Source organism: Onychostruthus taczanowskii, unplaced genomic scaffold (genome assembly GCF_017590055.1).
Source record: "Onychostruthus taczanowskii isolate IOZ18803 unplaced genomic scaffold, ASM1759005v1 scaffold10, whole genome shotgun sequence".
NCBI lineage: Eukaryota > Metazoa > Chordata > Aves > Passeriformes > Passeridae > Onychostruthus > Onychostruthus taczanowskii.
In genome coordinates, this window is record NW_024496526.1 from 8,255,933 (window position 1) to 8,281,678 (window position 25,746).

General features: G+C 39.3%; 1 protein-coding gene across 10 annotated transcripts in view; it reads left to right on the forward strand.

Moving 5' to 3' along the window:
* KALRN (kalirin RhoGEF kinase) overlaps positions 1–25,746 on the forward strand; it is a 473,687-nt gene that overhangs the window by 179,022 nt on the left and 268,919 nt on the right. For all 10 annotated transcript variants that reach the window (XM_041406297.1, XM_041406207.1, XM_041406244.1 and 7 more), the window contains exons 4-5: positions 13,325–13,517; positions 17,031–17,543. In XM_041406297.1, coding sequence (XP_041262231.1) covers positions 13,325–13,517; positions 17,031–17,543 — 706 coding nt within the window. The remainder of the gene's footprint in view (positions 1–13,324; positions 13,518–17,030; positions 17,544–25,746) is intronic.

Here is a 25,746-nt window from a genome sequence, read left to right on the forward strand (position 1 = left end):
TTGTGAACATTTTTTTGGCAGATAGCTTTTTGTGTCATTGCTTTCCTTTTGTCTTTCTTGTTCTCTTGGCCAAGAAGTAAGTTCCTTTTCAGAGGAAATTGTTGTAGACCTTCTGGGGTGTTATTTGTTCTTTGTCAAAGTCCAGTTTTGTTTTAGGGTGAAATACTCAAAAGCATCATATAAGACCCTGTTTTATTTGACACCTGGTTACTCGAGGAAATTCTCTTTAAAATCCTTCACGAGATGTTACATTTTAAGATGATACAACAGGTTATTTTAGCATTCTTATAATGTAGGTTTGCTCTTGCAGTGTTAAAATTGAATATTTCTAATGCTGGGACACTCTCTGTTCTACATCACGTAGGTTCAAATATTGGTCAAGTTCTAAAAGCTAATGATAAACTATTTTAGATAGATAGGGCAGAGAGAAGATCAAAGAAATTATTATCACCAGATGATGTAACAGGATTTTTGGGGTGGATTTTAAGGTAGTTGGAAGCAAATTAATATATGAGGTAATTTTATGAGTTAGTCTCATTGATTTATCAAACCATTAGTTCTTCCTACCTTTGATGTGTGCCTCCTGTGAAAATTACGGGATTCCCCTGTTGATTCTTCCAGGCTACAGCTGACTACAACAGAATCTGAATGAACTTGAAATATATATCTGCTCTGCAAACAGAATCAGGCAACAAATGAACCTCAAGACAACAGACTAGACAGGATTTTTCTAGGCAGCTTTTACCAAGCTCTCAGTCTTTTCCACAAGTCCTGTACAGGGCACCACTTCTGCCAGATCAGTCCACGTCTCACAAACAGGATGAGACCCTGACTGCTTGCAGATTTAGGATTTATTATCTCTCTGTGTCATACAAGCAAAATGCAAGAGACACAGAAAAATAACAACATCCATGCAAATTCAGATCAGAGACAAGATAGCAGCTTATGCAAAGCCTTTTCTACATATTCTTTGAACCAATAGCGTAAAAGAAAAAGCGTAAAGTCATTATACTCTAACCAATAAGAAAAGAACCCACGTAGGTTTAACATTAACAAAAAACCCCTTCTATAAACCTCAAACAATACACAATTCATTATTTAAGATTGAAACTTTTTCTATCTTTACAAAGCATATATCTAGAACTTCCCACATCTTGCACTATCAATGTTCTTGTTCTTTCTTGTTCCTTATAAGAAATATAAATGTATTCACTTAGTTTTTAATTTTCTAGTTTCCCATTAGAAGGTTTAGAAATTTCCCAGCCTTTCTTAACTTTATGTCTACTTTCTGAGGCCTTTTTGCACTTTCTAAAGTCTTTTACCTTTTTATATTCCTACATTGTACATCTTAAGACAGAATAAATATTTTTATTCATTGTGTAAGTTGCCAGGGGCATAAGAAGGAAATCATCAAGGTGGAAACATGCATTCACCATGTCTGCTCTTAGTCCCAAATGAAAGGAAGATATCAATACTTTTTCAGGCTAACACATTAATTTACTACAATAGATTGGAAACTGATGCAAGAGGTCAACCAAAGCAGTAAAAGGCCTGCCTGACCTGCAGGCTTCTACTTACCGTGCCCTTTTACTAATTCTTGTTTAAGTCCTGTGATCCTCCTCTAGAAAAGCAGTCAAGTGTGATCATGTGTCCATCCATATCCAGCAAGTGCAAACATGTGCTTCATGCACCATCTTAATTGCTTAATCAAGCTCCTTCTATTGTGAGGCACAACCATACAAACGGGAACCAGATGGAAGATATTTTTATCAGGCAGGCCATGGGACTAAAGAAACATGGTCATTGAACATTGCTGTCCTTAAAAACCCCAGGGTTGGGATACAACAGCATCCATGCATTATCTCCACAATGTGATAATTCAATCAGCAGTCACTGTCATAAACCCAGACTCAATCTTATCTCCCCTTTCTGATACAACAACCTGAGCTTGCTTAAGGGACATAAGCACACACTGACAATTATTTTAGAGGAGTTTATATCAAAGAAGGTTGAGACAGTTATTTACATTTGGAATCAGGGTTTTGGGTTTTTTGATTTTTTTTTTTTTTTTTGAGTCATTAGTTTTGTGGATGATTTTAGCAATTTGCATAGCACAACCCTCATAAGAGACCAGTGCAGTATTCTTTTTGTTTTCAAGTGGTAGGAAAAAGTCTGAGTGTATTTGAGCTGTCTTCTCTGCTGTTTGTCAAGCCTGTTATAGCAACAGAGGTTTTAACTTGTTCTCCTTAGTTTTATGTTATAAAGCACTTAAAATTATGCATTAAGCTAATGCTCCTGTGGGTTCTGCCTCAAATCCCCAGTAATTGTGCTTTTGGAGTCTTTTCCACTAGAGACTTCAAGTACTAGTTTGATTATGCTGTGATCACTGCTTTTACTCCACACAATACAAGAGGAGCAAAATCCTTGATTATAATTGCAGGCATGTTTATTTAGCCAGGCACTTGCCCAGTCCTGATTGACAGCCTGAATTGTGCAGCATGGTCATCAAAATGGGCAAGAGCTTTTGTGAATAACTCATGGCTTTGACAAACGTATCTGCAGGTTTGGTGGAAAAATCAGCAGTAATCAAATAGTTAAGAATTTTGGTATTTAGGCTGCCAGAACTGGGTTTTCAGTTAGCACCCCAATAAGATGGAGAATGCAAGTTCATGTTCTAGTCTCATTGTTTCTTCCACTGGCTGCAGACTCAGCAAGACAAATGTGCAGTATTTTATATTGTCAAGGCTATCTTTGCAAGCAGATGGGCTAGAAAGCTAATTAAAAAACCCAAAAGCTTTGATTCTGGCAAAAAAATAGAAGTCTGTAGGACAACTCTAAATCCTCTGAATTAAATGGATGTTCTATGTCAATGCCATTCTATTGTGACACTTATAAATAAAATATGAAGGGGTCTACTTTCACATAGCCCCATAAATGGGCTCATTTATGAGTTTAATAAAGCATGTGTATTCAGTACAATTAGATAAGCATATGTATAGAGCAATAAGTAATTCCTATATAAAATCAGCACACGTGTAACAGAGAATATATCCCAGCGTGGATAAAACAAGCACATGGTTAGATTATTAACTGATCTCTCTTAAGCTTTTTTAAATTGACTCTGCGGTGGCCACAACTATTTGCAATTTTTCTGCAATTATGGATCTTCCCTGAGTCTGAAGATGTGGTAGATACAATATATTCAATGGAATAATGCAGTGGCTTCAACAAAGTGTGGTATCATGCACAAGAAGGGGGTGAATAATCCAGTGAGGTTCACCTGACTCAGTCTCATCCCTTGGACTACAGTGCTCCAGCCAGGTGTAAAAAATGCATAACTTGTGAAGTTATAATTGCAAGGAAAATAGCTACATATATTTGTGTTGTCTCAGTATCAGGGACTCACATGCCATAGGCTTTTCTTATACTGGGGATGTGTCCAGTGTGAGGCTAGGGGTTTGCAGAGCAGCTGCAAAATGGATTCTGTTGATTCTTGTTAGTTTGCTGGCAGAGAGGGAAAGGGATAGCTATGGTTGTTCAACTTGCTACAGAAACCCACTGCACTGGGCCCATTTCTACCCAGGATGTTATATTGGCATTAGTTTAACTCACAGGTAGGAAACCCATTAGTCTGGTGCAATAGATGTGGCCTGATGTGTGTTTGATGTGCCTGTTCCAGGCCAAATGAGTGGCTCGGTATTAGGCCAATAACCCTAGGTGCAGTATTTCAAGAATCTGCTCTCTCTGATTTTCATTACTGTGGGCTTGCTGACATCTACAATAAATTGTAAGTTCTCTGACTAGCAGATTCCTATCATTACTAACCTGGCATATGTTAATTTGTCAATATAATTTTCAGGTCTGTCAGCTGGAAAAGCACCACCTGGGGTATGTAGTTCCTGAGATGAATAGGTTGATTATCATTCACATGTGGCATTTGTAGATGGATTTGCCAGTGAAGTTTTATTGTGCTTTTGATAGAGAAGCAATATAGCTAATAAGGAAAAGGGATCAGGTAGTTGAAACTGGGCAATTACTTTTCAGAGCATTTATCTGAACCTGCTTTAGCTAATAAAAGAATTCCTCTGGTTTTTCCAGTTATTGGTGACTGATAGGGAGAGGTACTGATGGAGAACTGAGATTATTTGTAATCGTGCTGAAAGTTCAGGACTGTAAGGGAAGCATCATTGAAACTGTATTGCCATGACAGCAATGTGTGAGTTCCCATCAGTGTGGGACAGTGCCTGGCATGATGGATGGTAAACCTGAGCAGACCACACACTGGCACCTGAGGAGCTCAGTCTCCTGCAAAGATGAGAGCATCTGAGGCTGAAGAAATACCTCAAGTGATCTTGGGAAGACACTCAGAGAATGTTAGCTCAGAGAGTGACTCACCTGGGTTTGCACATTTATTGCCAGGGTTTTGACTGTTGGGATTCATTTTTGCTTTCCAGAAGCTTTTTAGATTCAGCTTTCTCACTCTAGGTGTCAATGGTGTTTTTTGGGTCCTCTACTACCTCTGAAATACTGAGTTTTCAAATTCTTTGTGCTCAGTCAGCTCCAGTGATTTTGATCTCTCCCACATTTGTCTCCACACATAAAAAAGGATGATACCTCATATCCAATAGCTTCATTGGCATGGCTTAGCCGTCTTGCTGGACACAGTAGAGAGAGCCTTTCTAGGTGGCAGATTCAGAATAAATGCATATGAGCTAGAGGTTTTGGAGCTGTGTTGAGAATAGCCCATCAGTTTCCCCTGTATCCTGAGGACTCTGTAAAAAGGACTTTTTCCACTCTCAATGCCATCATGGTATTTTTTTGAAAGAATGAGTAACGTCTGCTGTATGAATGAATACACAAAAATTGATTTTACAAGTGTATCTTACAACATAGATTGATTTTGTAGCTTCAGAGCAAGTCCTTCTGGATGTAATACAACAGGCAGTCTTCACTCAGCCTGGCATGGCAGGAAGCACCTATCTGATAAGTGAACTATTTTAGGTAAATCATTGTGCCTACAAAAACCTGCTTTGTTTGTGTATGGGTGGAGCTCAAAAAGAAAAAAAGAGTACCACTCATGTATTAGTCATGGTCAGTCCTCATTGTCGAACCCAGGGAAAAAAGAGGCATCAGCTTTTTAATTGTGCAATTCTAAAGAGAACTGAAATTCTCGTATAGTATCTAAACAGACCCATGGACCATGGAGTTTTTTCTGGGATGGAGCACTCAACCATGCTTCCTAACAGATACACTGGAATCCAGTGTTTGCCCTTATGTCTGTGGATTCTGGCCAAAATCCTGTAAGTCTTAAGGAATAGTTATGCCATTTTTGCTTAGAAGACATAAAGTGCAAAGCAAATCTCATGCTGAACTCTGCACTGCAAACGGGCAGAAGCTAATATAGTTGTGAAAGAATCTGCTATTTTGAAGTGCAAGTTTTTCAGTGAGGAAAAATCCAAAAGATTTAGAAATTTCCCACAAGCATACCTCTAAAATGTTATATCTGTCAAAATATTTTGATAAAATTCAAAGTTTTTACCTTTTTTTTTTTTAAGTAGACTGATCAAAAAAAGGGGAAAAAATGAAAAAAAAAATCTGAAAAGGTAAACCAGAATATTTTGCTCTTATAAAAGCCTTTTTTTAGTTTTAAATTCAGTAATACTTTCATATTGAGATGAGAACCTGCACTCATCATGAAATATCTTGGTTTGAATTGACGTGTAACATCTCATCTTCTCTCCCTAGTTCCTTATTTTAATTACAGTTCTTCTGTAAATGGGAGTGCACGGCTCTTCTGCACTGGCAGGAGCAGGGTATGGGAACTGATGAGTGCTTACTGCAAGAGATGTCAGTACTATGTAGAAAAAGTGATTTTACCATCTTTGAAGAGGTTTTTTTTTCCTCTCATCATCTCTGAGCTCAGTCGAGCTCTGGATCAAATGTGCAAGTCCCAGAGTGGTTATACCTGCCTGCATCAGGAAGGAATTTGGCATGGTGTCTGCCTGTAGACATTATTGGATTTTACCAGGTGCTGCTGTTGACTGTCTGGACCTACATTAATCATTCTTTGCATGAGCTGAACATGTTTGCAGGCTTCTTTATGCTGTAAAGGTCTTTCCCCCATGGGTTTCTCTGCCTCCCACAATGTGTTTCAAGGAAATGTATGTATTTGCAGTCTGGAGGCTTTCCACTCTGGGGTGACTGTTTTATGGCACTGACTGGAATTCCTGGAGCTGTTCACCCTGCACCATTCACTCACTTGTCAAGTCACTGATGTTGTGAACTGATAAATTAGGATGCCGTGTCTGAGAGCCCAAGCACTCGTTGCCCAGATGAAGTATGCCTTTCCTCTTGTGAAAATCTGGCAGTGCTGACCATAGAATAAACTCCACAGTGATGGCATGTGAAACAACCTTCATGGTCTCATTGCTTGAACTGTGAAAAAAAACTCATAGTACAGGCAGAAAGATCCATTTATTTTCTGAATCTTAGTAGTTTGGCTGTGCTAAGCGCAGCCTTATATATTCATTTCTCCTCTGGAATCCAATGGATTTGAATCTTCAAATTGCTTCCAATAGCCTCTGCTCATCCAAACCTTTTCAAGAATGGTGTGTTTCTATTTCAACACAACACTAATATTTATTTTTTCCAGCAAATTTCAATAACATATAATTTTCATTTGGTAAAGCATTTTTGTTTTCTTTCTGCTAAATCATCTCAAATGCAAGACTTTAAATGCTCAAGAGAGTGTTGAATGGTACTTACTGTTCAAATATTTCTTTGTTGTAGTAACAAATCTTTAAATGTAGCCCTGCTTCAACAAAAACAAAGCCCTGATTAATTTCATATTTATCTCAGCAGCTGTTTCAAGGAAGACCTGCCACATATTGATCCAAATATAGTAGACATGCAGCAACAAAAGGGGAAGAGGGTAAATAGGTTTAGATGAAGGCATCATTTACCAGCAGAAACTTATCAGGAATGTGAAAAATTATAGCATTTGTCCTCCAGATTTGGCTTTAACAGCTGCGATCATGCATTTTTTGGACACAGCTGTGTTTTATATCTTTGCTATTTGAATGAAGACAGGAAGCTTCTCAAATAGTGTTCATTTGCTCAATTAAATAGGAGGCCAAACGCCTGCAGAGCTCTGGGTCCCAGTTCTGGTCTGGGTTGTAACAATGCAGATCAGGAGTTTTACCTGGGTAGGAGAGAGCTCAACACAGCCCTGCTGAACCCTGACAGAGATGCCAGTGGGACCTGCACCTCTCAGAATGACCCCCAGGCCCTCACGGATTCATGGTTACATACTGGAAAAAGCTTTTTTTACACCTATGTGGTGTCTGTTCTTCTTACCTTACATCATTTTACAACAGAATTGCTTGGAGTTCAAAGCCATTTTTCCTGGATGTAAAAATTGAATACCAAAATGAGTCACTTGCTTGAGAATAGCAGGAGAACCCATCTGGCACCAGTTAGCTCCTGCCACAGTATATATGGAATTTTTCTGCCTTTCTGTTCCCTTCCTGTTGTCTTGGGGCCAGAGGCAGGGGTTGAATGTGGATGTTGTGCAGCCAACACATCTGCATTCTTGTGCCATTCAAAGACACACCTCATGTCCCCTAAGAGCAGTGGCTGGAAACCAGAGACAGGAGGTTTGTCATTGCCTGGACCTCATTGGCTCCAAGTCTTTTTACAACATGTCACTGAAATTTTGCTAGATCACTGCTTTATGTCCAGCTCCAGCCACTGTGAAACTGGCTTTGATTCCTTTTTTTCTCTTTTTAAAAAAAGAAAAGTGACAATGAGTGATTCCTTTCCAGTGCTGAAAGAGAATAAACAAATTTAGGTCACAGTAAGGAAGAGAGGATTAATTGGAAGTGGAGTCTGGGTGGCTGTTTCTTCTCTAATTGCAAAAAAGCATTGTGAAACCAAGTTCAAAAATGTAAGAAGGAAAATCTAGGATGACGATTGTCCACCTACAGTCTTTTAGGTAGCTGAAGTTCTCTGGTAGGAGCTTGCTGTGAATTGTTACTCCAGAGTAATGGTGCTCTTGGGTTGTGCATCACTAAGTTCCTCCCCTGGTGTCTGATATAGCAGCACAGAAGGGAGACGTGAGGATTAGGAGTCACAAGTGTCCCAAGATCTTTGGAAAGACAGCCTGTCTCATCCTGCTGAGCAGCCACTGTCACTGGGGATGTGGGTGACAGCTCAGACTGACAGCACAGGAACACATTTCTCAACTGGGATAATAAGCAAGGTACAATTTTCTGAGAAGTATTAAATAGAACAAAGTATTTTAATAAATAATGCTGGTTCAGGAGTGCTTGGCAAACAGGTCTACTAAAAATTGCTTTATCTGTTCCTTTAAATGTACTGGAAAGTAAATTATGAATACAGATACTGCCTGTTTCTATTGACAAGGTGAACTTCAGGCTCAATGTGGTGATGTGAAACCATAGTATGAAAGTCTGTAAGTGATGCTGATTATAAACCTCTCTGTCTAGTTTTATTTCCAAGCTGAGTAAATAAACCACACAAAAAACAAATAAAAATTTGCAATTAATCAGAAATATTAACACATAAATCACTGAAGTGATCCTTGGTGCATTTTGATATGGAAGCTAGGCAGCAGAGTTAGTAAGTTCTCATATGAAATGAGGCCTTTGGGATAACAGTTTGTGCTTGGAAGCTTTTACATACCTACTTTTCTCCTCTCCCTCCCCCTTTTCCACCCTCAGCTTGTGAACCAATTGGCTGACTACAGCCACATTTATCAAAGGAAGGGTGATCTCAAAAATAATTAATTTCCTGCAGATTTTGCTCCTATGTATTGATGCCTGAAGAGCTACTTGTTATTCTGACAGTGTCTCCTGACAAGGTTATGCTGACCTGCCTTAAAAGAGACCTTGCTCTCCCTGTTAACAAATCATATTTAGAATGAGATGCTGGATGTGTCAGATCTGGGCTTTTAGTGGTCCAACAGGAATGCTAAATGTGCTGCTTCATCATTAACTCATGACTGCAAAATGGGAATGGAGATATTATGTTATTTCAGCTAATCAAGTGCTGAAGCTTCCAAATGCCAGAAGCTTGGGCCAAACCATAGGGGTGAAAAATACACATAATCAATAGGTATCTGAAAGATTAATCAGAAAGCATGAAGTCCTTAAATTCATTTGGTACCAAGCGAGCCAGCTCTTGCCAAAGAAAATACAATTTAGAGCGTGCCTGAATTAAAGAGGAAATTTGAGAAAATAACCTTATGAAAGGACCCTAAAAACCAAAATAGAGGCATTTATTTTTACAAAATTATCACATCTGCTTCTGAGTTTCAATTGTGTGCCTTTTTTTTGTTTTAATCCAGATCATAAGTATTTTCACAAATATTCTTGGGTATTTTTATTAGACTTAGAAGCTGGTCTTTGTCTTTGCTTAAAAGCATTGGAGCAACTGAAATGACTTATCAACTATCAAATAATTTCTGCTCACCATTGCAAATCTAGTCCAGATGAGCGCAGCCAAAAGGCTGATGGATTGTCCAAATACCTTGATTTGAGTGTTTTTTCCAGTTTCTGGTCAAATATCAATACCGGAAAAAATTAAGCAGCACAATCAACATTAATTGCCATACTAAAGTGGTTACTTGTGCGTAATAGATATGTGTATTGATGTATCATCTTGGGAGCCAGGAATAAGGCATGTCTTGCTAGGAAAATGTGGAGGAAACTTGATTGCTACTGATGCTTTTCCCGATCAATTGCTAAATTGGGAAGGGTTTGAGTTGTTGCTTTTAAGCAATAAAGTTAATAAGCATGGCTAGTCTATTCAAAAGGAACCTCACATCATTTCCTCAATCCATGCTGAGGTAACTGAAGAAAAATGACTGACTGTCAGAGATGACAGATTGTCCCAGATTGCCTCATCAAAGTTTATCAGAGCTTCATTATGTCTAGGCCAACTTTTTTAGGATGCTGTCAACAGCTGGGAATATTTGGATATTGCAACATTTTTTTTTTTAATAAATTGCCTGTGAGGTGTCCCCACAATTATGTTAGCCTTTTGTGCTTTCACATCCATGTTCATTTTGGTTTTGCAGACCATTATTACTCATTGTTTTTAATTCCCTGGATTTGCATTTATGGTTTCCTGAAAAGTAATTTATTGGAATTTATTCCAGGCAGCTGAAGACTGTACTGTGAATATAGGTAGCTGAAGACCTCCAGCAAGGCAGGCTCCTTAAACAAACAGAGCATGGCAGATGGTCCCTGTCCTGATAAGGTTACACTAAATAGTTTTCTTATCTCACTCTTCTTTCTTTGAGATATTAGTACCTGATTAGTGTCTGGCTACCTGTTTGTGCAGGATAAGTGCTCTGGAAGGCAGCAAGCTCTGCAACTGAAAGTAGAAATGATGAGCAGGCAGCCTTCTGTCCTGCAAAGTTTAAACACCGTTAAATAATAGCTTTTGACAAGCAGGTTTAGAAATCAGGTGCTAATTTTCTGCAAAATGTCAGAGCGATGTGGAGTTATCACTGTGCTGGGGGGAATCAAATTTTTTAGATAACTAAAGACCCACAGATCTTGTTACACATTAGTACCATTCACCACATTAAAGAAAAAATTTGCAAGCAGAATAACTTCTGCAAGAATGTCACCAACACTCTTGAAATAGAGTTAGATTTTCTCAAAATGAGAAGTATCACCCATTTGCATGTTTCCTGCACTACAATTGAAAAGCAGCATCCACCTTTGAACTTTTATGTTTCATACAGGAGTTTACATGCCTATGTGATGAATGAAGTAGGGAAATTGTCTTTAGTATAAAGAGCATTGTTTAGAGTTTTGTATTATTTGTGTAAAAGTGGTTATATATTGATGTGTTTTGAACATAATTCTGTGATTATTCTTCTTCCTTTCCTCCCTTTCCATCCCTCTTTCCCATCAGTTTCATACTGAAAATGTACTAAGCTTGTTGGAAATTTGGTCTAGTTACAAGGATTGTGGATAGTGCTCGTAGTGAATAACTGCTTGTTCCAGGGAAAGAATCAGAAAGCATTCCCAGCCTGCTCCTCAGGATCAGTGACCATTCTCCTGTGTCCACCAGAAAAAGCTGGGGAATCGTTGCCATTTCTTCTTCTACTGGAAACCTGCTGTGAAGTCTCCAGGACAGTAGGAGTTTGGGGTGTTTTGGAGCATTTTTTTGCACACACACGCTTAGGCATCATGTGCTGATGGGAGTGGGTGGCAGTACTGCCTCCTCCCTGCGCTGCTTCTCTGCACCTCACAGGCCTGGAGAGGCTGTAAACCTTCAGCAGACAGACTCCAGCCCATACTGACATTTCTTGGTTCCCTACCTGGAACATCTGTTTTAATGCAGGCTGAATTTCTAGTCATGGTGGTATATAATCAAGGGTGTCAGAGTATCACACTGCCTTTGCTCTACAGCTAGAGTTTGATTTTGGATCTGTTTGTGTCTAAGACTTCAGGTTCATAAACAAAAGACTTCAGTCTTCTAGGACATTCCTGTTCTACTTACTGAAACAGTTTTATCAGTAAGTATTAACTTACTGTTTTACATCAAATTAGATAAGTTGGCAGGCTGGCAGTGGTCAGGGGAGCTGGAGTGTAGCTAATACTGTCTATGCCTTGCTGTGGTTGCAATGGATGGTGGTGGTGTATTTATTTGTTTATGTTAGAAAAGATAGATTGCACTTACCTATTACTTGTCCTCTCTTGGTGCTCTCCCTGTGTCTGTATGGCTCCTGCATCTCTCTGTCAAGTGTTTGAAGAAATCCTTGGGAAAATGCGTTCAGGATAACAGGGAAAAGTGATTTGGCAGAAGTTCCTGAAGGATCCTCTAAAGCTTTGCAAGAAAAAAAGGAAAAATAACACAAAACACAAACCCCTTTCTATTCATTGCTTTCTGATTTGCTTCCTTGTCTCAATTCTTGTTCCAAAAGGCAAGAGGTGGTAGCACCCCCAACAAAGCTTCTTTTACAGCCTTTTTTTGGCATTAGTTATGAAAGGATCAGATGTCTGACCTTTCAGCAGTAGGTAAAAGGAGAATAAAGATCTGTATTCCTGACAGTGTTTGGAAGTGCCTGGTCTCCCTAGTTTTTCTTTGCACTGACTGTTGTGTGCAGTGTGCTCTGGATGTGCCAGTAATGTTAAGGCAGAGGACCAAGCTTGTTGTCTCTGAGTGCTCCTGTCTGGCACTATGTTGAGACTGTTCAAGTGAGCAAACTCTCAACATACATCCATCCAGTGCGCCTCCTCTGAAGTATATTCCTGTCCTTGTTCCAGCCCAGAAACCTAGTTATAAGCTTTACAGAGTTGTTTTCTGTTGAATATGTAGGAGATGGATCTTATTAGCAGAAGGAGTGTTTTAAGATGGTAAAGAGGTAGAGTGCAGTGAAAATCCTCCTGTGTGTTTGTGCACTGGGAATATTTCTTTGGAGTCTTAACAGTTTTACATTTTCTACATTATACCCATACTTCTTTTTTAATGAGGATTAATACTACTATATCCCTTGAAAAGTTATGCTGAAAGCTGCACAGAATTGACATGTACTTTTATTCTTTCTCTTCTTGTGAGGAAAATGATGTGTTTGCAAGGGAACGCTGTGCTGTTTTTGGGCCCCATGCATTGCCAGTGACCAGGCCACATAGCCCTTGGACTTCTGAGAAGGGAGGAGCACGGGCTGGGGGAAAAGTCTGACTGCAGATTGAAAAAGGTCCCACAGCATTTGGAAGATCAGTCGTGAGGGAAAAGGGCCCCAATGATAACAGTGCACATGCTGAGTCACAAGGGCCTTCCTGACAGGGAGTAATTGCAAGGCATTTTTCAGGACATGACACTTTTCTGGAAGTTAAATTTTTAAAAGTGGCCTCTAAAACTGAAGGCACCCAAATTTAAAAGTGGCTGGTAATTCTAAGGAACAGGACCCTGCTTGTTGATTTTGGCTGGGTTCAGTGTGTTGAAAGCAGAATCCATTGTATGTACACATAGAGAGCTTCTATACAGATGTATTTCATTCTGTTTCCAATTGTGTGAAAGTATGTATGCTTTTTAGTGAATATTTGAATTACACGTTTGGAAAATTAGAGATTAAACTGTAATCAAGACACTTGCATTACATGTAAAAGACATTATACTCAATTTAATATGACCTTTCTTATAGCCTTTATATTGTGCTATCTCTTGTCTTTTATGTTAATCATTCCTTGCTTTGCTCTGAAGCACCAAACACCAGCAACAAAAGCCAAGTGTCACTGTGGCTGCCCACAATATTAATTATCGTGATGTGCTTTTATTCCTGCAGTGAAGATGTTTGCAAGCGAGGATTCACTGTTATTATCGATATGCGGGGATCCAAATGGGATTTGATCAAGCCTCTCCTAAAAACCCTTCAAGAAGCCTTCCCTGCTGAAATTCATGTTGCCCTGATTATAAAACCTGATAATTTTTGGCAGAAGCAGAAAACAAACTTCGGCAGTTCCAAGTTCATCTTTGAGGTGAGAGCCATGTAGAAATGAATTGTGAAGCATTATCTATGATAAGAACTTTTCTTCTGGTAAAAACCCCTGTGACTGAAAGCAAAAAATACATCCAAGGGCAGGTGACAGGAGTGTGCTGATGACCTGGCATCTGGTTGTTTTCTGAGCACACTGCTGACATGAGTTCTGTGTTTCATCCCAGAGGTTCACATAATTCATTTTTCTGAGGGTTTTTTTTTGTGGTATTTATTTTTGGTGATGTTGCATTAAGTCTTTCCTTTGTTTCTCATAGGAAAAAAACCAAAAACCACAACACCAAATTGGTCAAAGTGCTAAAGATGCAGTTTTCTAGATACAAATGTATGAGTTTGTTAGTTTACCTCTAACCAACTTCCACTAGTGGCTTTTTTTTTTTTTTTTTTTTTTTGGTAAAAGACATTTGCTAAATTTTCACCTTTCATTTCATTGAGATTTAGAGTTCTTGGACAGCATTAACAGAAGTAACCAGTACATAACAACTGCATAATTAAGGGGAATTTTACTAACTTTGTTGTTGATGTAGACAAACCAGCTGTATTCTCTGTAGCACTTCAGTTTTCTGTGAATTTCAGCTTCTTGCCCAAAAAGAAGCTGAAATTCAGGTGCTTGAAGTGCTCATATACCAATCATGCCATGCCATGACTTAGTCATTTTGTTGTTTTTTAACAATTCGCTGAGAAACACGTACATTGTTGGCTGTTTTACCAGTCCATTAATTCAGAGAGACACAGAGATTTTGCATCTCTGGAATGCAGAAGAGAATTTGGCTATAGCTCTTAATGTTTACTGTAGTGGAAGACTGTATTTAAGTATATATTTAAGTTTTGTTGAAGTCAGTGTGATATAAATGTGTCCTTATTTTCAACCTGTTCTTGCGAGGACCCTTGAATTGCTGTGGGGAATTAGATTGGTTGTTACTCATTAACACAATTTTACATTATTATCACATTTTAACTGCTTGTAAATTTTCACCCTTTTTTCACAAAATGCAGTCAACTAATAAATTTTGCTTTGATTAAATAAGTCTTTACATTCCTTGGCACCTTTGAGGACAGATAGAGTAACAGAGTTCAAGTATGTAGTTTTAGAAGATTTGTTTGGTTTCAAAATTAATAAATACCTTCTGGAGGCTTGACATATATTTTTATTATATGGAGTTATTGTGATGATAGTAAAGAGTAAACTGTGACCAAGTTATGCTTCATGTTTACAGCTCTGAGTCTGTATTGTTTAAAAAGCTCTGGATTCGTTTGTTGTACATGCTGGAACACATTAAGGGTATTTTCATTTCGTGTGTGTTATCAGTGCCTTTGAGCCTTAGTTTGTCTGCAGGGCTGTTCACATGGGTGTCCAATGGTTCACAGATTTTTGGGCTGGAGGAGGAGAGTCAGTGCTTTCACTGTGTATTGGACCACCTGCAGACACTCAGAATCACAGAATGGTTTGAGTCCTTCAATTCCAAGATTCAAACAAAGATTTCCTAAGCTGTGGTCCACCCTGCAATATACGCACCACAATCAAGGAACTTCTATTGGAAGGATTCTTTTAAGGCCAGATTTCTCTTTTGAGCTTAATGGAAGCATTATGTGTGTGCCAGGGCACTGTGGGACCCTTGGTGGACTAAGATGAGCTGGATTTTGGGGGGTGAGATTCTGGCACAGTGTTTGTGTCACAGTCCAGAGTGAAACATGTACATAGATCTTCACCCAGGAAGAGAAAGAAAAGTGTTTGTTTGATGTATGTGGATTCCAAAGTTTTCTGTCACTTTGAGGAATGGACCAGGCAGCTTATTTAGCATTAATTCAGAGGTGCCTTCAAGACTATTTTCTTTCTCTAGCTAAAAGAGGCTAAATAGTGGACAACACTTTTTAAATTGATTTCAAAAAGAAGGATGGGCAATGCCTAGGAAACAGTAAGCAGCTACCTGACTCACTAAAACTGTTTTCATTAGAGTTTGAAGAACTACGTAAAAAATCAAACCTGAATAAAGAAAATTTCTGCCGAATTTGAGGAATTAAAAGCCTTTCTACTGTCTCATAATGTCAAATTCTCTGCATGATTAGAGCAATGTTTTCATTAGCCTGACAGACTGCAGGGGGATGCCAAGTGTTAGCCATGAAGAGGAGTATTTCCCTGACAGGCAGTTAAATTCTAAACTGAATTATCTTCAAGGTCTCAGTGTGCAGGTCAGGAGGTATAAAAATTTGAAAATGCTCTGAAGCGACATACTTTCTCAATGTTTGTTTGCTCCTCCCATTGTCCTCCCTTTTCCTTAAAGCAAGGAATATTGCAAGAACATTTTAAAATGATCTTTCTCCTGAGCTTAAGTTCAATACAATCTCAATTTTAATATATTGCCTAATATTTTTGTATGGATACAAATTGGAAGAAAAAGCCTATTGTTAACTTTTAACCAGTGGCTAGCCTGCTATTTTGGACATAATTTTGGATTATGGTCAGGATTTTAGGTGTTTTTCTTTGTAGATGAGTTCTACAAGAGTGCTGTGATTATTGAGTGCCTCCATTTCTGAAGAGCACAAGCTCTGACATTCTTTAGAGGCCTGATCTTTAGGGGATAGATGTGCAGTCACTGATGAGGAGATAAGCCTTTAAGGGATGCCAGCTTGGGTGTTAACATGAGAGCACTGAAAATCTCTAGTTACATATGAAATCCTATGCTCCTAATTTCAGAAAGAATTATTTTGTCTAAAACAAATGGGAAAAGCTATCAGTTGCCATGTCCTTAAACTGTAATCTGCTTTCCAGACACCCAGTGCTTTTCTCTATCACCAGTTACTGAGTGTGAATGAATTAAAACCATTTCTCATTGATTGTGTATGATTTGTGAGCAGTACTTTCTATTGGCAATAAATTCTATTTGTTAATACTTCAATGACATTTCACTTTCACATTGATTTTAGCTTAATTACATTAGAAATTGCTAATATGAAAGAGTGGCAAAAAGCCAACTGGAATAATTTGGAATAAGAAACCCAGCTGTTAAGGCAGTTTGCAATACCTGCTTCAGTTCATATACCTGAAACTTTTGCTTCTGTGTAGCTGCTAGCTGGGGTGTAACACAAGTAGCAGAGTCCTTGCAATGCCTTGTACCCATTTAGTGAACAACCATGTCCAGATATCCAAAAGCTGCAGTAAGAAGTCTTCAGTGTCTAACTGGGCTGAGGAAATCTCTGGCAGAGACATTTTTACTACATGTTTTTGATAGCCAGGCCAGCTGAAAAAGATATATGTTATCCCAGTAAATATCACATATTTTAATAACTAACTAACTAAATAAATAAATGCTATTAGAAGCAAAGTTTTCTGTCCAATTAATGTATCAAAATGAAACACAGTCCTTGACATCCTTTACAATGTTCCTTCAGTTATGGGTTGATGAGGAAAATACTCATTCTATGCTGTTTATGGGTTGTGCTGTTAATTCTGATTGGATGGTCCCTGATTTAAATGCTGTCCTTTTCCCTTCCTTAGACAAGTATGGTGTCTGTGGAAGGCCTGGCAAAGCTTGTGGATCCTTCTCAACTGACAGATGAGTTTGAAGGGTCCTTGGATTACAACCACGATGAATGGATAGAGCTGCGAGTCTCCTTGGAAGAGTTTTTCAACAGTGCCATCCATTTATTATCGAGGCTGGAGGATCTCCAGGAAATGTTGGCTAGGAAGGAGTTTCCAGTTGATGTTGAGGGCTCAAGAAGGCTGATTGATGAGCACACACAGCTTAAGAAAAAAGTGATTAAAGCTCCCGTGGAAGAACTGGATCGTGAGGGCCAGAGGTTATTACAATGCATAAGATCCAGTGATGGTTTTTCTGGTAGGAACTGCATTCCTGGAAGTGCAGATTTTCAAAGTCTTGTGCCAAAGATCACCAGCCTTTTAGACAAGCTGCATTCTACCCGGCAACACTTGCATCAGATGTGGCATGTCCGCAAGTTGAAACTGGACCAGTGCTTTCAACTCCGGCTTTTTGAGCAAGATGCAGAGAAGGTAGGGAGTAATCTGTTCCTTTATTTCATGCTTTCAACAAGACTCTATTGCAAGGGTGACCATTTCTTTCTGTAAGTGGTAACATGAGGTGTTCATCAGCAGTGTAAATCTCGTGTTGCCAGAAGATACGCTTCATGTGATTCATAAACCAAATTCACCCAGTTAACTGCTGGATGTAGCAGGCATAGTAATATCAAAGAGTAATTTTTCTGTGTTCGTGTTGGTGAAAGTTAATCTGATTTTCTGTCACATAATGAGTATATTTGGTAGACATTTGCACAAGAACCTGGCTTTTTTTTCCAAACTTCTTTTACTAAGCTTATGAATATATTTATCTACTTGTCACAGCACCGAAAGAAGAATGTTTTTGCGGTTTGATTCACTATTGTTATTGTTTGCACTTTTTGGAGTCTATGGGAAATTTCAAGTATGGGTTTCAGGGAATTTACTTTAGAAAACTGTGTAGCACTAAAGCCTTGGCTTTCTTAATACAGAAGTGCTTGGCAGCTTGTTAGGTGATTTTGTGAGAAGTCTTTGGTGGCATGTTTAAAATTCCAGGCCACAGAGGTGGGGTATTCTCAGTGGAAGATCCTGAGCTCTCAGACTCATGTCTATCTAGTCTGTATATCCATCAAAAGGACCAATCTCTGAGTCTCCTCTACTTAATGTATTATCCAGTTGTTTTACTAATGTGTCTGACTGGACGGACTCAGGAGGGATTGCAGAAGAAAAGCAGACTCATGAGCAGGGGGATCTCATGAGGATGATTTTTTTTAATCAGCTACTACTTAGTGTTATTTTCAAACATCACCGAGAAGCACATTGCTGAGACAAACTTAATCTTCAGTAGTGCAGAACAAGATACTTGACATTGGTTTTCCGTGCATTTGCTAAGTATTTCTAAGTCTTGCTAGGACTGAAAAAAGCTCCATCATTGTATAATCAATCCTCCTGTTAGAAAAAGCTTGAATTCAGATGAGTCCCTCTAAAATAAGAGTCACTGCAGAACCACTCAGGGATGCATAACAGAGTTTTAATTCCAAATGCTACAGTAGTACCATTCTCCCTATTCCCTCTGTGTCATATGCTATAAGGAGGGCACTCACTTGTGTCCTTCCCAGAAGTGCCTGTATTTCAGTCAGAGCATCACTTTGGATTTTCAATTTCTTTGGGATTATTCAGATGACCACCGTTTATTAATATAATTGTATAATTTATTATTCTTATTATTCAATAATATTATTAGTGAATTATTACTATTTAGGAAGTTATTATAATTAATAATGTTAGAAGCTGAAAGGTTCTCAGATCAAGTCAGTGTTTGAGAAGTCCTTGTTGCCAAGCACTGTTCTGTGGCATTGAAGGAGGTCCAGGGAGTTTCCTTTCTACTTCCTGCACGAAGGCATGAAAGGATGGTGTGAAACAAGTCCAGGCAATGTGACAGCAAAGCTCTTTGCATGTGTTATTCTGAGATTGATATGTGTAAAGTCTAGGCAAGTCAGAAAATACATGAAACTTTTGAGATGAAGGAAGAAGCAGTGAGAATGTGATTTCTGCCTTTGTAGCACTGGCTGTCTTGAGCAATTCCAGTTTGACAAAACCAGGATTCTGCTCTTCTTTGTCTGCCTCACATTAACTAAACACACAGTCAGCTTCTCCCTGCTTAGGCTCTGCTTGCCTTTTCTTGACTTCTACATTTTCCCAAGGAATATAACATATTTTCTTGTTTTATATTCCCAAATCTGTGCTTTTAATCTTCTCAGTTTGTGAGTCCCTAAAATTCTTCCCGGAAGGGTTTCAGACCCTTTAACACATGTCACACGTGTAGACTGATGTAAAACATTGATGTGCTTTTCCTCTGCCTTTCTCAGGTCTCTGAAATAGTCTGACCACCTCAGACTGGAAAGTACTTTTTCATAAAATGTCTAGAGCTAAATCCAGCCTGAGTGCTGTCTCCACTGTAGAAATAGCCACCAATGTGTCTGTGTATTGAATTTTAGAGTTTTCTGGTACCTTCATTTTCACAGTTGCATTCTACTCAGGTATGGTAGCAGAGCCCACTTACTCTTCATCTCCTGGAGACAGACACAGCTTTTTGTATAACCTGGACATGCAATTTAGTTCTAATCAAATGATAACTCTAATAACCTGTGAAAGCTCAAACTCCAAGATAAAATTCTGAACATAAACAAGGTTTCAGGGTCTTTTAAAATATCTCTCTATATTCATTGGATGATATTTCAGGAAACATGTTCTAAATAAGAAAAAAATGGACAAGGACTTTGATTTTCTGGACATCTCTGATTTCAAAAATTTCAAGTGTCCTTATTGCCTGAAAAGTTCTTAAAAATGGGATAGGGAAAAAAAGGGACACAAGGAGTAAAACACACAGTATTTTAAGGAAGGTTAAATTTTGAACCCTTTGGTATTACAGTACCCCAGATTTTAAAAGCTAATCAATTCACTTTTCTTCCTCCTAGAGATCCCCTGTATTGGAACATTTATGGCAGACACTGCCTGGACACACAAAATATTTAAATTACAGGCATTAAAACTTACAGAAGTCTGTATAGTTGTGTGCTGAACAACTCATATTATTGCCAAAATAAACAGAGGGGGTGGCAGTCACAGCCTGGGCTTGGGTCTCCCACTCAAATCAGTGAGAGAGAGAGCAGGGCTTTCTGTAGAGAAACTTTGTCCCCGTTCAGGCCTGTAGGGTTTTACTTTCCTGTGCTGGGGCCAAGGGAAAGGAGAAGTGGGGCTGTCACATAGGCACAAGCAGTGCAGTGAGATCGAATCTCCAGATGGAGACTGGAAGCTCCTTGAAGCTCAAGTCAGCAGGCAGGTCAGCCATGTGGGGAGCTTTGGCAGAGGGATGTGAGGAAGTTCACATGCTGTGCAGTGCTGACTGTAATGATCTGCTGATAAATAACACATTTCAGCTGCTGGCAAAGCCCTGACCCTCACTGTTCAACAAATTTATTCCTCGCCAGCTAATGGAGAAATACGTATGTACAGATATATATAATTTTGAAACTAGAACTGAGGCTTCAATGTGTTTTACTGGGTAACAGGGAAAATATTTTTAGTCACCAGTAACATTAAAAAATTCATCCCAGTCTAAATTGAATACTGTTTGAAACAAAAACCCCACAATCAACGTAGATCCAAGTATTAGAACTATCTGAGAAATGATAATTGCTTGGTGGAAATCTGGACAGGGAGAAGAATTCAGGCAAGAGTCCACATGTTTTACACTTGAATAAATACCAAAAAAAGACAAAAAATTATACTTACACTCTGTACTTTCCAGCTTTTCTGGAAATCATTTGTAACTGGCACCCAATTTGACTTTTGTAGGAATTTCCACATCATTTTATGTTGGTTCCACACCAATTTTACTACCCCAACATGGATGTGAATGAAAACCATCTATCCTGATGTAATCAGCGTTGTCCATGTTAAGTATAAACAATACAGTCACCAGCTGGACTGAGCTGAGGGTCTGCCCTGTAAGCTGCTCACAGCAGAGCTGGGGTCAGCCCCAACAGGAGGCAGAGGGGGCTTGGCGTGTTCTCTCTGTCCTCACCTCCCCTTCTGCTTCCTGACATCCCACACAGTCCACTACACAAAGGAGAACAACAAAAGAAGGAGTTAGAAAATGCCACGAGTGAATTTCATTGGAAGCTTGCGGTGGGAGGAACATTTTATTTGGATCAGGCCGGCTTTGTAGAAAGACTAGTGGCAAACCACAGGCCACATCTAGTCTTCAAGGAGCAATGAAGTAGCAGGCTTACAGTTAAAACCATCAGGTCTGTGTAAACCAAGGCTTCCCTTTGAAAAACACACCTCTGCCATGATTTTCCCTGTGGAGCAGGCGATGGGAAGCTGTGCAGGCTGCTGGGGCTGCCCTGGTGCTGCTGCTCTGCAGGTGTGTGCAGGGACAGGGAGTGGAAAGCATGGATAACTTGCAGCTCCTACTCCACAGCAGCTCCAGCTCCCGTTTCCCAGGTGGTGTGACCAGCCTGGAACAACAGAAAGAATTCACTGAGTGCAAGAGTGATGGGAATGTGATTAACAATGCAAAGTTCATAAACAGGAGACAGGTTTGGAGGGGGGTATAAGCAAATGGTTAAGAGGAATAGGGTGCAGTAACAGTTGCAGCAGTTCTCCTGCATCCCGCTCCCTGTGCAAGTGTGGGCAGTGAGACCACAGCACTGAGCAGACACTGCCTTCCTCCCACTGCCTTCCTCCCACTTCTGGCCCCTTCCTCAGTCAGGTCTACTTGAATAAGGGAACTGATCTATTATTCTATAGAGTAGGTGCTATTAAACTCAGGCCCCATGGAGTGAAATAAATAATGTGACATTTGGTTTCTCAAGGAAGAAAGTCAAAGATATGTCAGCTGTACTTGACACCTGTTCAGTGTACAGTTGCAATTCCCAATGAAAGAATTGGGAAGACTCCTATTAATTGTCAGCAGCACATTATACCCATTAACTAAAGATATTCTGAAGTGCCAGATGAAATTTAGGAGTTCCTAATTTAGAGCGTCACTTAACACCAGGCAGAGTTAGTCTAGAAAAATAGAGAGAAGCTCTAGCTCAACAGCAAAGTCAGGAATATCCAAGAATATATAATTCAAGTATTGGAGCCATGCTCATACTGGTTTTGGAGTGTTACACCTGCCAAGGGTTCATGTTCCACAGAAGGAAGGAATGTTCTGCAAGCTACTCTTTGTCTAAAAAGGTGCAAGATGGCTTTGGTGGATAATAGAATACAAAATGTGGAAATTCATGCTGTGGTTTAGGTGGGAAAAGATGGCTTTAAAGAGGAAACACTGATATCTTGATGTTTGAGAGAAAGGAAACTATCAGTGCATTTGTGATTATGTGACACCCACTTTAACTCTTTTGTACATTACTTCCCCACATTGCATCTGAAGATTCTGATGCTGTATGTTCTGTAATAAAATGCATTACAAAACTGATGATATGATCCTTCTTGCTAATAGGAGGCAGTTTATTTTATTACAGTCCATTAAAGTAGAGCAATTGTAGCTGCCCTTTTAGTGAAGGGAAGCATTTCCTAGAAATGGGTCCTAGCTGACTTTCTGGAAAAGCAGTATAAGAAAGATGAAAAACCAACATTGCTTCCTTTTACATTTCACATCACCTCTAACTTTTCTTCTTTCATCAGTGTCAAAAGATCCTTGAAGTGATGCATAAAGCAAATTTATAGAGTTTTCCTTTTTGCAACATGTCATATTAACCCTTAAGGACTTGCATAATTCCACCAGGGACAGCACCTGGGACAGGCTCCTCTGACTGAGATAAAATCCACTTAGTGAAGGGCCATTTCCCCTCTCTTATTTCACTGCTGGAAGCACTTGGTTTCTTTAATCTGTGCTATGTGCCATATATACAATCACCTCAAAGATTTCATGTGAATTATTGGCTTACAATTACTGTGGGAGAGATATGTCCCAGGGAGTGAGAATGGGAAGCCAATGAGGAGAGTTCTGAGAAGGTGACAGAGGGACCTTTCATATGTGAAATGAATAAAAAAGAAAGGAGTTCTGGGGAGGTGGTTGATTAGGACTGGGGAGGAGGCAGGAAGCACATTAAGAGGGGACAGAACCACAGTCAAGATTAATAATGAGAGCACATCTGAAGTACATATGCCCCATGTGCAGTTTGACTATGAAGGGATTTGTTACTGAATGAATAGTATTTAGCAGTTAACAGTAATAATCATACAGGCATAATAATAATGGATTAGACATGGATTTTTGTATAGGATTTAGATTCCATTTAAGTTATGTGAGCACTGAATTGGTGTGCAGAACTCAGCATGCTCTGGATTTTCTATCTAAGTACTTACACCATGAATATCAGAACAGCACAGTGAGTGAGCATTGCAATAAGGAGCTTTCCTGGAGATTCTGAACACAGGGGATGTTGTTAGACCTGAGGTAAGCTCCATAAGACTTCTGCCATGAAAGGATTCAAAAAGCTTAGTGTCTTCTGCAGAGGTATTTGACTGAGGGTCTAAGTGAGACTCATGTTTCTGTCATCCTTAGCCTATTTCAAATGTCTTTGCAGAGAAACAATAGGGCCTTGGGGTACAGATACTGCCTGCTGTCATGTTTTAGAACATCCACGTGTTTGCAGAGAACTTTATAAGAAGAGTGACCAAGAAATTATTGCTAAGCAAAAATGAAATCCCTTACCCGTAATTCCAGAAAAAGAGTTCTCAGAGGACCAAGTTGTTGGTGGTACCTACCCCTCTCAGCCCAAAGTAACTGTTTCTCCCTTCAGGTGAAACAACTCAGTTTCAGATTAGTTTTAGCTGTAGCCCTGATGTAGCTGCATTTTGATGCTCGAGGTCTCCCTGAGTTGTCTGCTAGAAAGACAGACAGCCTGGTCTTGTAAAGCAGAACGAGTTTCAGCTGCTATTGAAATCTATGAGGGACTCGAGGTCTCAGAGCTCCCAGAGACAGCACTGAGTGAGCTGGAGCAGTGTGGCATTCCCTGCTACCAGCTACTGGCTCCAGCCCTGCTGGTGGCAGGGGCAGCTGTGGCCACCCACTTATGGTAAGGAGACCACGTCTCCATCTGTCCATACTGGTGTCCCCATCCCAGGATTCCAGTTGTGTTAGTTCACATCTGCAACATTTGCCAGGGTTTGCAATAGTCCTTATATATAAATAACAAGCTTTGAAAACAATTCCTGACACAAGTGGTTCTTATTTTTGTTATATAGAATAAATATATAGATCTCTACATGTATGGATCTGGAATAGACATTGCTCAAGAGTCTTTGAATTTAGTCAAAGTATTTTAAGTTACCTTAACATATTTGTCTTTTTTCATGCAATGGACTCTCGAACAGAGCGCGTAGTGTCTGTTCTCTCCTGAAACGTTGTTTCCAAATCTGGCATCTTCTTTCCCATGCTGCCAATGACAAATGCTTTATTGTATAATCTGAAGTTTCCCTTAGCATATGGTGCTTTTTTTTGCTATAGACATTCTCACTAGACAACTGTTCATAGAATCAGGCTTGGGATGGCAGTGTTGGGAAGGAAAGTCAGCTATCAGCCAAAATAAGCTGCCATGTGAATAGAAGGTCATCATGTCATCCCATGCTTTGTTCTTAAGCCCACTCTGAAACTAAAACAGCAAAGGGCAGGCCCCATGTTCAACATAAAGTGTTTACTCTGACACATCATTTCTAATACAGCCAGAACACAGAAAATAAGTACAGAGAGGTCCTTAAATTGTTGGATTGGCAGACACCATTTTACAGTATCAGATCATAAAATGTTGGAAAGATGATTATATAGGTGATATGGAAAGGAGGCTTGAATTGAGACTCAGCTGGTGCATAAACAATAAATAGTTGAGTGCGTGTTTGTATGACATCTGGCACAGTGAGGTCCTGAATCTGACTGGGATATTGCTAGTTTCCAAAAAAGAAATTCTGATTTTCAGTTTAGAATGGCCCTTGGAGATGTAAGGTTATGAAAACATTCCTATGGAACACAAATGTATACCTACAGAGGAATTGGGTTGCTTTGGCATATACTGGGAATATTCTGCTTCACTTAAGCTGTTTTGAGCAATAACTCTTCTGATAGCATCAATCAAGGACAGACAAAGGACCAGCACAGGAAGTTCATTTCAAAGGGGGAAACTGTACATCTATTCTTAAAAATCTGTGGATTTCCCCAGATGAACCTATGCCAGCTCTAATCACTTGTATTTAATTACTTCACACTTCCCAGAACAAAGGAGGCTCTAATAAACAGGTGAGAATTGAAAGCATGTAGCAATAACTCTATTGTAGCAGGTTTTAATTAACTTTCAGTGTTTATTCAAATGTGTTCTTTATAATTTTTTTTTCTGTATCATTTTAAAATAATTGAATTTTTGCTACTGAGTACTACTTCTGCTTTGTCTTGAAGCACATCAGTACTTTCTGTCATAGGTAAGCCACTATGAGGTATTCTAACGCAGCTGGATAAACAGTACAATGTTCTGAATGGACCTTTACTGATATTTTTTGGAATCTCAGTGGTGGCATAACAGGTTAAGGGATTTCCCATATTACTTGGGTTTACCTGGTCTCAGAATTATTTTGTTTTTTAAACAAACCAAATAAAAGAACGAAGTTTGCCTAGAAGCAGAAAAAGCATTATAAC